Below are 12264 nucleotides of genomic sequence, written 5' to 3' on the forward strand. Positions count from 1 at the left end.
TCCTAAATTAAATCTGCACTCATTAATGCAACTTTTCCCGTAAGTTCTTTCTAAGGCAGTTAGGGCCATTTACTGCTAACAAAAGTTCTTATATTTCATGAATGAAGTATCCCCCTTGTGTGGCAGTCCAGTACAGGAGATAAGTATTTTCATATGCGGTTTGTAATTTCTGATGTCTCAGGAATATTTATTGGATAGGAGACTCTGCCGCCAAACTTCCTCTCTAAAAACTATGTTCATAATACTGAAGTAGAGTGCTGTTTATAGTGCTGGTTGGCAAATACCATGTTTTTTACTGAAAAAAACGAAAAAAAAAACTTTTTTGTTTAAATAATTTGCTCTATGTATTTATATTACATATGGACAGAGATAAGTTTGTTTCGCCTTGGTGTTATTATGCAACAACAGGGTTATGCTGGAAGGGGTTACATAAGCTTCAAGCGAAATCAAGACCGCTTCTCGGCTTACATCCGAGAGAAACTGCCCTCCATTTGGACTCGATACCGGGACTAATTGGCCACAAATGTGATGAGTCTGCCGGCTCACTCACGAAGGACTCCTGATAAAAATACATTGTACTGATCTTTACATACTTGTTAATATAATTGTCAATAGTCATTTCAGAAGGACAAAAAGATAGTTACACAAATAAAAGCACTGTACAGAATTATATATAAATCGGGAAACTCCCTCTTTAGTCATTGAGAAATCCCTTTATTACTTTAGACGCAAAGCATTCCGTTATTGCTTTGCATGTAAAATTTTAAGGTCAACGTATCATAATCAGTACGCTAAAACTGAGGTATGAAATCACAGATTTAGTATGTAGATATCATTCCATAAAATTAAAACAAAGTCTGATCCAAACTAATCTTGGAAGTTACGTAGACAGACAATAAATTTTGCCAATTTCTATTAATATACAGAAACCTTGGCTTCTTTATAAGCTAGGGATGGCCAGACGGATCCGGATCCGAAATTTCGGATCTTGGATCCGGATCCGAATTTTCGGATATTGAATCCGGATCCGGATATCCGGTTCCTGGATTCACACCCGAAATTTCGAAGTTCAGATTCGGACTCCTGTTTTGAATATTTTAGGCCTTAGATTGAGACCCAGAACTAAAATATCCATATGTATAAAATTTACTAGGTGAATTTTATCTAACTCAGTGGGAAGACAATTCAATTTAAATGACAAGAGATTACATCAAAATCTTTTTCACATTTTTCGGGGTTAGACCACTGTTGCGCACACCCCATCATTTAGTCTTTAGTATATCTTTAAACGTACTACAAGTATGCCACTTTCATCTCAAGTCAGTAGTTGTATAGATCTGCCTTTTGTGATATAATAATCGAGTTAGGATTAAAATTCGATTGTTTGTGAGACCTATGATAATATTTTCAGAATGAGTTATAACGTTGAAAAACTGCATAGTAATGCTGCATATTTTCTTTGTGCCACATTGGAAGTTAATGTAGTCTATCGTATACAGTCGCCTCTTATGATTATTCCAATGATCTGAACTTCTGCAGCTTTACGCTAAAATCATGAATGTCTGAATTTTCATCATTATTATTTTTTTTCTTTTCTTTTTCTTTCTTTTTTTTTTTTTAATTATGAGCAAAATAAATATCATAAGCGGTATTTTACATAATACATATACACGCAGATCAGTCAGTTGATTGCTTAAAGTTTATAGCAAAGCTATTACATTTCTAAGACACTGGCGGCCTTAGAACAAAATCCATGGCTTTCCCATAAAATCTTAAATCTCTCTATATAAAAAGGACAAAGTCCTGAGTGACTGAGTGAGTGACAGATCACCGTACAGGCCAAATCGCTTAAGCTACAAACTTGAAATTTCGACAGTTTATAGGCTTTGTGACGTAGGATACCACTAAGGAAGGACTTTGGGAAATTCGACGACGAAGGGGGGAAATGGGGTGGAAAAAATTGATGATTCTTGACGTTAGATACTTCAAATTTGGTATTTGGGTTTCTCATTGAAAATAATTTGATACTTGTTTAAGTGTTTTTTTGATATTTAAATTAGAAGGGGCAGGGAAGATGTAGAAAGTAAAAGAAGGGGTGGTAATTGCAATTATTGCAATTAGTATAATAATATGCCTATATCTCGGAAACTTAAAGGGTTAGAAATACGGGATTTGGACTTCTCACTTAAAATAATTAGATACGTATTTCAACGTTTTTTTGATATGTGGCCCAGAAGGGAAGAAAAAGGGTGAGAAGAAAATTAAGTGGGGATTACAAATATTGTATTAATATGTTCAATCCTTTAAGGTTAGAGACTTGAAATTTGGTATTTGCATTTCTCATTTCAAATAATTTGACATGTGTTTCAGTGTTTTTTGACGTTTTAGTAAAAAGGAAAAGAAAAGAGATGTAAAGGAAAGAGGGTGGGGATTGTAATTATTATAATAACATGTCGATATCTGGGAACCTCTGAAGGTTAGGAGCATAGAATTTGGTATTTGGACTTTAAATTTGAAATAATTAGGTATGTACTTAAGCGTTTTTTGATGTGTTTTAGAAGGGAAGAAAAGGGGCGGGGAGAAAAGACTTTTATATCTCGGAATCTTAGAGAAATGAAACTTGTTATTTGAACAAACATTCGTTATGAAATGAGATCCTTGAGTTTTACGTCCCACGTTTATGCCGGTTAGGCTACAGAAGACGGTGATTATGAGAAGTAAATGAAATGGTGGAATGAAGAAAGTGGGAGGAAACGGGAAAACCCCGAGAAAACCCACGAGCACGGTGTTTGTCCACCACAAAGTCCACACGGCGCGAGCTGGGATCGAACCAGGGACCCCAAGCACCGGAGGCGAACGCTCTACCACTGAGCCACCGCGCCCCATTAAAAATTCGTTATGTTTGCAGGCGTATGATGTGCGAGGCCGTAGGCCGAGCAAATGTGTGGGCTGGGGAGAAAGCCCCCATGTACTCGCACTGAAATTCGGTATATCTCGGGATACCGGAATGTTATTACATACAACTTGATATTTGAACTGAGATTCGGTATGGTTGTAGGTTTACGAGGTACGAGGTCATAGGCCGATCAAATGAGATATCAGAGGGTCTAAGGGCAAATCCCCAAACATTCTTTTTAAATTGATTATGATTAGAGGCTTTTGTGGTGCGAGGCCCTAGTAACGGGGGTCTAGTGGCGAAGCCCCCAGCTAGCCGAGGTCTATTAAGTATATAAATGTATTTGCGTAATGACTGGAAATTGCATGTATGCCTGTGAACAAAATTGCATAAGTAGCCACGAGAAATGACAATCCTTTAAAATAAAAATTTTAAAAAGCCACCAAAATGTACTCTTGAATGAGTTGTATATTATGTTTATGCAGGGGCCAATCCAGAACGGACTCCTGGAGGGGGTGGTTGGGGATGCTAGCAGTGAAAAATTACTTAGATGATCTGAAATTGCCACAAATTACTACTAAAGTACACTACTAATGGTGGCGCTGGGTAGGGGCGAACGACTTTTCGCCCTCCCCTTGGATCCGTCTATGCGTTTACATGAATGATATAGCTCCTTATACAACCAATGCAGAGTTAATAGTAGTGGATTACTAATTACAAAGATACGTGTTACTGCTCGAGGCTCCATATGGTATTTTGTATGAACATACAGTACATTAATACATTGATTTTGATACATTAATTGCCATTTAGAACTTTATCTCTACTATAATTCTTAATTCTAACTGAAGTGGTACGGTCACAGAGAAACGTATTTTTAAAGAAAGAAAAAAAAAGCTCATCAAGAGCAAGAAAAGGAAGTTGCTCCTTAATTTGATTTGATCTATATTTTATGAGCTGTTCTATTAGCAGTGGCCTAGCCCATCAAGACTAGGAAATGGCCTCATTCAGTAACCACAATAACTCAGAAAGAATTAGAAAAGTAAGCAGCCTGACCCTAATGAAGAAGCTTGGGCTTGAGACTAAGGTTTCATCCCAGCATTTGACTAGTGTTACAGAAAACAAAGGACAAATTTCCATCAGGACGACCGCTTTAAAAAAGAATTACTACCTTTTCGGTCAAGTATTTCCACTAGAATCGAATCTGACAATGAGATTGCTCTTACCAAAGTCGACAGTTTTACTCAATCAAATTTGGAGTAATTGTGACATATTAAGACACGAAAACCAAATATCAACAGAATGAAGAGAACGCAAGGCTGTCACACGATCAGATAGCAAAAGTGCCTTAAAATCTTATTTTAGGCATAGGAATGAAAATCACTTTGTCAATAATTTCGAAAATTTTGCTGATTCGAAACACCCGAATTTTCTGACACAGAGTTTCGAATCCGGATCCAAGATCCGTTTTTTCGGATCCGGATCCTTAAATATCCGGATCTAGCCATCCTTATTATAAGCAACCTGGCATTCAGGTAAGCAGAAATATACAATTTGGTTTCGTTTTGTATGTTCATGCTTAACACCCTTACGTGATACCGAGGTTTTCAAGAAGACGACTTTCGCGTAAAGTTACATCCGAACCGCTATTGATTTACACTTGAAAGAAGGGTTGTGGTTCGACCGAGAATTGAACATGGAACACCTTGATTAAAAGGTGAAAAAGAAATAAAACTAATGCAGATTGTCTGATATGTGGAAACGTCACCATGAAGTTCACACGATGTAAAGCTTTTTTTTTTTTTTTTTACCAGTTGGTTTTTTGAAAGAAAAAATAATATCTGGTTTAAACCACCTTGGTATAAACGAGCCAAACCTGCTGGTTGGAAACATCAAAAAGTAAGAATTCACTGTTTTCCTTATTTCTAAATAGTGAGTAGTTTGCAACACTTTGCAGTGGGAAGGTACTAGTTTTGCACATTAATGCAATATAGGTGTATAAGTATCTTTTGAAGGACAAAGAAAGCATAAAAATAAGAAATATTTGAGATTAACCGTTAAGAATGAACGACGGAAATGAAAGAATAGTAATTCTAAATACGGTATATTAAAATAGCAATAAATCAATATAAAAAAACATTGAAAACAGGTTCGTATGGGTATAATCCGGGGCCGCCATCTACGGGAAATTAGCCAACAACTGCAAAAACACTAATCAACTTCTGCTAAGTGGCCACTAAAAGCAAGAATGGTATCTAAATGAGTGAGGGCAAGACCGCAGTAAAGGGTTCCATTCGGACGTGCGTCACTCCTACCCTGATTCGGTTAGATACCAATCGTTATTTTTTAGTGGCAACCTAGCACAAATTAGTTAGTATTTTTTCCATAAATCCTCAGAAATTAAATATGCACCGAGAAGTACAAGTCTAGCCCCTGAAAAGGATTTTGTAAGGTACAGACCTCAGCAAATCTGTACCTTGACTCGGACAGTGGCTATAATCAGTTCTTATAGGTTCAGTCACTTCCTGGAAATGTTTGTGCCTCTCATTCACTTGTTGGAACTGGTCGTGCCTTTTTTGGTAGTTCGTACTTTTTCCACTAGGTGTCTCCGTACCGTCTTACGGTAGTTTGCTATTGTGATGCCACATGTTCTGTGTGCTTGTAGTAAGTGTGTATGCGTGCTGATGGATTGCGGAGAAGCGCATAATTGAATTTTCATTTCATGGCGACGATAGAGTTAGCAAATGCGATTGAGAAACCGTTTCATGAATTTGATACAAAGAATTTGAACTTGTCGTTTTGAAATAAGTTTGTATTAGATTCGGATAGTAATTCATATCGCTTTGCAGCACTGTGTGATTTAGTTAGAGAAAACCTGTGATGGTTGTGGTCGAAGGCTGAAGATATTTCCGACGTATGGTAAAAGTGGGCGTCTATTGTTTTTCGCTTGTTTGTAATAACAGGAACTGTGCTCGCTTTAATAAATCAACGTCTGTGCGGAAAGGAACATTTTTCAGTAATGTGAACTTGAGTATTAGGTAAGTGCTCTTGCTATCTTATTTTTTCGTGTGTGGTATGAGTTTATTATTCATGAATGTTCTGGTATGGCGAAAACCTTAAGTACTAAAACTGTCTCTGATTGGCTAACGTTTTGTCGGGAGGTCTACTTAGAAATTCTAATTAAAGAATCAGGTGGTTCTGCTTTACCTGTAGAGTTCGACGAATCGTTGTTTGGCCAACCTAAGTTTAATGTTGGGCGGATGAGACGTCAGCAACGTTGGATTGTTGGGATTTGTAGAGAGACTGGAGAAGCTGGCCATTCCCCATAAACGTCACTACAACTTTTCGCGGGAAGCGAACGACGTTATACCTTCCGTACTATAACTGTGAATCATTCTCTAAATTTTGTGGATCCTAATACGGGTGCTAAAACTCAGAATATTGAAACCTCGTGTTGTATTTTTCATGGTATTTATAGCGGCGTAAATTTGCTGATAGTTTGTCACTTGGAGGGCGATATTTTCGATTTTTACGCCATGCTGGATCTCTATTATCATTAGCTGTGAGTGTGTTCTTTTTAATTGATATTTTTATTATTGATTTGTGTTGCATTTCTGTATTTTTAACAAAATTACGAGATGTATTTTTATAGGGTTTGTTTTATGCAGCTATATTTTAGGGAATTGGGGAGCGGTAGCCCTGCCAAGTATGTAAGTTTTATCTGTGGCTGTTGGAAAACTTTTGAATTAAGGTTGTTTAAGGATTGATTTATCTGAACCGATTTTCAGAGTAGTTTGGGAAGCAGTTCCCAAAAAATTCTCTATTCTTTGGAGTAGTCTAGAAGTGAGTAACAGATTGTCTGTTCCGAGGAACTGAATCCTAGACTGCTCCGATGAATTGAATCATTTTTGAGAAATGATTCCAAAATTGTTCTGGGAACAGGGTCAGATGAATCGGTTGCAGTCACTGTCCTAGTCAAAGTAAAGACTTGCCTACACCTCGATTCAATGGAAAAGAAGTATATATGCAAGAAGGTTGTGAAAAACCCAAACCTGTAGGTTTGATTGGGTAAAATCGGATTTACAAAGTTGTATTCTTATTTAACATACCTCTCAAGTATTCATGTTCTATTGTATACATTCGAGTGTATCTATGGAATTCCCTTGTTTCACATTTGAAGTCCGCAAAGATCCATCCACGTTTCATGGGACAAACGATTAAAGGGAGAAAGTAACTAATTAAGAAAGAAAAAAGATGAAATAGTTAGGTAATTTAATTTTTATTAAATTTGTAGGTGTTGTAAAAAAAAATGTGATTTCTTTTTCGTGAATAGTATATATTAGAAGTGTCCGTTATTAATAAATATCAGTATTCTTGTGGGTGCATAATAAAATATTTATTATTTAAAAGTCTGTTATGGTGTGCCTGCATCCAGTAAAGTACGTGCATGATTAAAATTTACTGTCTGTGATACATTCCAGAAGGATGAATTGATTTAAATCAGTCTGATCTAAATCAAACTCCGAAATAAGTTAATTTAAAGTGAAAATAAGTAGAGTCCATTTCTGTTTCGTTATTGCGATTATGGAAGATAATCATAATAAAATGAAACTGAAATATATGAACAGCATAGTATGAAAATGACTGTTTCATGCAAAGGATGATTAGGAAAAATCCCGTTTTGAAAGGATAACTGAGGAATCCTGCTTTCTTCTCTTCATTACAGGGTTTTTAAATCGTTAACTATTCCAACGGGAAAATCACCATGGACGTTTAAGACGAAAAATCTTTTGTGTGCGCTTCTCTTTATTTGTTCCCAGATATTAGAGATTTCCGATCCCCTCTCTGAATTTCTAAGAGCTTATAACTTTAGGCGAAATTTATGTATTTTATGTGTATTTCGTGCCGCAAGCTAGTTCCGATTTCTTAAAAATATGCCCCTACCAAATATCAGTAACTTCTGTGAAAAAAAGTAATGTTGATAAACGTTGCTGTACTCTTCCTTAATGCTTAAGAAACATTCTTTTGGATTGAAATAAGTTAACGATTGTAGATTAATTCAAAACTTAACCCCAATGCTTTCACTTAAATGGAATAATTAACATTTAATACTAATTCCTAATGGTTTTTTTTTTTTCTTTCTTCAGTTCGCGACTTGTATTTTACGAGGGGAAAGATTTGATTTAAATAAAAAAAAATCGATGAATAAAAAAAATCAACAAAAAATATTTTATTAAAAATCATGAATTTTTTCCATGCTGCATTCCAACAACAATGTGTATATAATGGTGGACTCAATATTTGTCTAATACTAGCATTGTTGCAAACTTTAAGTGTTATTTGAGGAAATTGATTGCTACAGCTGTGGTCCATAGATTGTAAAATAACAAGAAAATACAAGGTTTGTGACGAAGGTAGTTACGAAGAGATTATCCTTACGTCAAGTTCAAAAGTACGTACACTGACTCAAGAGTATTATCAGAATATAACATTATCTTTCAGTAATTTTGTAAAGGATATTTTGAATGAAATAGTTTCCTAACTAGTACAACACATTTCTTATACCATAATATTTCAAACACATAAACTATGAATATCACTAATGATCAGCTTACCGAATTCCCATGGGACAGATTAGAGTACTAATCTTACCCACCCTTAACTTTTTTTTTTTTTTTAATCAAAAGATCCAATATATTTCAATCAAAAATTTTCTTCTACGTCTTATATCTGGAGAACTACATATAGTGTAGCCAAACCCAAACTATCAGTATAATGTGCTTATTCTGTAAAACTTCGGGGCCGTTCAAAACTTTTGGAGCCCCTGATCCGAAAATGCATCGAAAGATCCCATATATTTCAATCAACATCTGAAGAAATCTTTTGATGCATTTTTTTTCGATCATTTCTAAAATTCGTGTCATTTAGATTTGTCATTTTGAATAAAATCATTGGAGAGCAGTAGAAAAATTCAGACGCATGCAAAACATCGTCAAACATGAACATCAAACAAGTAGTGTAGAAAGTAATAACTTTACTACATTGTTGTGTAAGTAAAGGTGAACAAGATACAAAATAAAAATACGTCATCACGGTAAGAAATACGCATTAGATTGTTCAAATGACAAAGTGAACAATATCCAAAAACGTTAGGTAGTACATTAGATGTACAATAGTCAGATACTTCAACAGTACGAAGACGGGATTCATTTCAGTGACTGAGAAGCAGATGGGGATTTGATGTAAACTGAAGCAATAATTTTCTTTCACACTCACACATTATATATGGAATTTAATGGTAATATAGTCGCTAATGCGCCTCTAGATTATTATATATACATTTAATATCGCATTTAAAGCTGCATAATAACAGTGGAAATTTCAGGAAGTTTCAGTGTTTGTATATTGAAGTACCGTATTTTGATAATTTTGTGTTCCCTATTGAAAGTTATTGTCCAATACAATTCCATGATTGCATCGTCGTTTTCTGGTGCACCGTAATTTTTCTGTCAGAGTACATGACTGGACAACTTTAATGGCAGTCTTTTATATATCCTTTGGAAAAGCAAGGGAAGATACATAACATTCTAGATATGTTTTGGTTAAGAATTCTATGCGTATCTAGTATTTTTTCTGAATTCTTTCGTTTTCTTATTCCACCAATTCGTTCATAATCATTCCCTTTCCTTAATCATCAGTTGTTTAGCCTACAGAGCATAACTGTGATACGTAAAAGAAACTTTAAAAGGAATCAAATTAAGCTTTTTTAAATTGCTCAGAAAACATGTGAAGAATTCCAAGGAAATAGCTCAAATTATTCAAATATTTTCTCTACGTCTAAGCACGTGTAACAAATTATAGTTTCTCAGCGCGACGTAAGTGTTGCAGTTTTATCATTCAGTTATAAAGAAGGATCCTAATCTATTATTTCTATGTTTCAGGTACTCATATGCATCTGTAAGAGAGAAAGAAGAAAAAAAGATAGTCCTGTGGAGTATGTTGACATAAAGCAAACCAATGTAATGACAATTAAAATCAAATCAACAACAGCTGGTGAAACAAAACAAGACGGAACACATCAGAGCATAACACGGAAATATATTCGTATTGTAAATTGACATCTGTGTATGTGTAATTGACAGCATTTTGCATTGGAAGTCACTAGAAGTACGCAAGCAATAGGGTTCAGCAGAGAAGGCAGATTTTTGGAATAACATTAAATGAGGTAAAACTGTATATAGTATTATTGATTTATACTAAACAATCGTTACAGTGGGTCTAAATAAATATGCAGTGTAGGTTTAACACTGAAAGTTTTGCTGGAAGTATATATTTCAGACGATTGGTTAGTAAGTGAAACGTAATGTATGGTCGGCTCTACACAATAAAATTTCATATATACGTCGTGCGTCGGATGTTTTTGTATTGATTTTATAAGTGGTATGGCAACCGATGTATTATTCCATAGTCTCAATAATTCTCGAGTGGTGATCCAGCAGTCAATAGTTGTGCCATTTTTTTTAAAACATAAATAGCATAGATGTGAATGGATGTCAATCTCCGTAATATGTTCTAACAGTGTCTGCTCATCCACATACTCTCTTGGTTCGAATATGTCTTCACTAATAATAATTTATTATTATTATTATTATAAGACACTACCTGATTATTATTTTTGGTGCACATATTAACCGAATGTCGTTCGTTACATGTGAAAAATATTATTTACAGAAAATATTTAATAAGTTTACAATAACTTTTTCTGGTTTCCAATTACTCCTTGTTGAAAGTTTGATTTCAGTGCAGTACCCTCACACAATCCTTCCATGTCGCTTACACAACGTCAAGATCGAGACAGATCGTTTTCTCATAGCACAAACCAAAGAATTTACCCAATTAATGAAAATCGTTAAGTAAATAATTTAAGGATACAAAATCGTAAATTATTATAGAAATTGTCCCCTCTTTCCTTCAAGCAGCAAAACACTGATTGATACACACATCTTTACTCCTTTTAATGGGCATATATGGCGAGTTTCATCTCTCTAATTTCAGGGGCTCATTAGGTATTCAATTCATGACAGAACAGTTTTAACCCCCCTTGCTTTCATTTGAGGTATATTAAAATCAAAGTGAAATAATTTAAAAAATCTGGCTGAACGCAAGGGTTAACTACTTTCAAATATTCGTTGCAAACGCTTCAGCCCTTTGGTCCTGCAAAGGTTGTACAAAACGTCGATTTTTATTTTTATCATGTAGATCAGGTGGAATTGCTGTCAATTTATTGGCGCGGCGCAGCTGGAAATAACACTTAATTATAAATGTGCCAACAGGGTGTGTATTGATTATAAATAGGATAAACAAATATCCACAGGAAAACGAAGTAATTTGCAAGTTTTCGTTTCATTTTGGTAAGTCACTGAAGTGTAGAGGTTTCCATTGTCGTGCTGTATGTTAAAAAGTCTGACAGTGTATTGTTTTGATGCGACAGTGTTTAAAATCAGTCCGTACATATGTAGTTTTAGATATTGAATTTTCTCTACAAATGCAATTGACGTTTCAATATTTGTGGAAAAGCTGAAATAAAAAGCATCGAAATTTCTTAACGTGTTTCTGGAGAATCTGAATCGCCTGCTGTGACAGAATTACTGTATAATTTAACATAACGACATCGAAATCTTCATAACTGATAAAGTGCAAACAATTCTTTTCAGTATCTGCCAGTTGAAATTTTATTTGACTATGAAAAGTTTTCAGTTGTGATACGGTAACTATCAAGTTGCAATGAGAAAGGATACCGATTTCGGTCTTTTTTAAATAAGAAATCTTAATTATTTTCGAAAATTTTTAAATTACAATTGTTTAGCCTATTGTTAAGAAAAATACTCGTAAGGTGTATTTACGTTTGAATTCTTGTAGCAAATATATAACGAAGATGTAACAAATACCTTTATACTCTCTGAGATGGTTGCAGAACGATTATTAAATCTACTTATAACTTTATCCGGTAAATCATATCGGCAGTGTTCACTGTAAGACAAAAAACTTTAAATACAATAAATTTCATGAAATTGTCTTTCCTGGATCTATTGGGGTTTTAATTATTACATGTAAATTGTGTATTAACAAACCATAATTTAGAAAAAGTGTGTTTGAGATATTATGAAACAACCTAGTATCAAAAGATTTGCTCATTTTTCAGTGGATAATGAGAAATTTATAGTACTGAATTCTTGACGAGTTTTTCCAGTTGGCAAATTCAGTCGAGCAAACGATACTTTAGAACTTCAGTAGTATACTTTGTCAAGACTTCGTGATTTCAACTTGTTTACTCAGTCTCCTTTAGAGACTTGCAATTCGTTTAATAA

General features: G+C 34.7%; 1 protein-coding gene and 1 non-coding gene across 10 annotated transcripts in view; one reads left to right on the forward strand and one right to left on the reverse strand.

Annotated features, from left to right (window-relative positions):
• LOC145678540 (uncharacterized) overlaps positions 1-12264 on the forward strand; it is a 137965-nt gene that overhangs the window by 78079 nt on the left and 47622 nt on the right. For 7 of the 9 annotated variants that reach the window (XM_081748810.1, XM_081748811.1, XM_081748809.1 and 4 more), the window contains one exon: positions 9838-10121. In XM_081748810.1, coding sequence (XP_081604936.1) covers positions 9838-10014 — 177 coding nt within the window. In that variant the 3' untranslated portion in view covers positions 10015-10121. Of the gene's footprint in view, positions 1-4864; positions 5935-8251; positions 8349-9837; positions 10122-12264 lie in introns of those variants that run through there. The other 2 variants (XM_081748803.1, XM_081748804.1) reach the window with 2 other exon arrangements.
• Positions 2811-2882, reverse strand: TRNAR-CCG (transfer RNA arginine (anticodon CCG)). Its single transcript has one exon. It is a non-coding gene; the product is annotated as a tRNA-Arg (tRNA).

The sequence above is a fragment of the Thermobia domestica genome, chromosome 2 (assembly GCF_964235325.1).
Source record: "Thermobia domestica chromosome 2, izTheDome1.hap1.1, whole genome shotgun sequence".
Lineage (NCBI taxonomy): Eukaryota > Metazoa > Arthropoda > Insecta > Zygentoma > Lepismatidae > Thermobia > Thermobia domestica.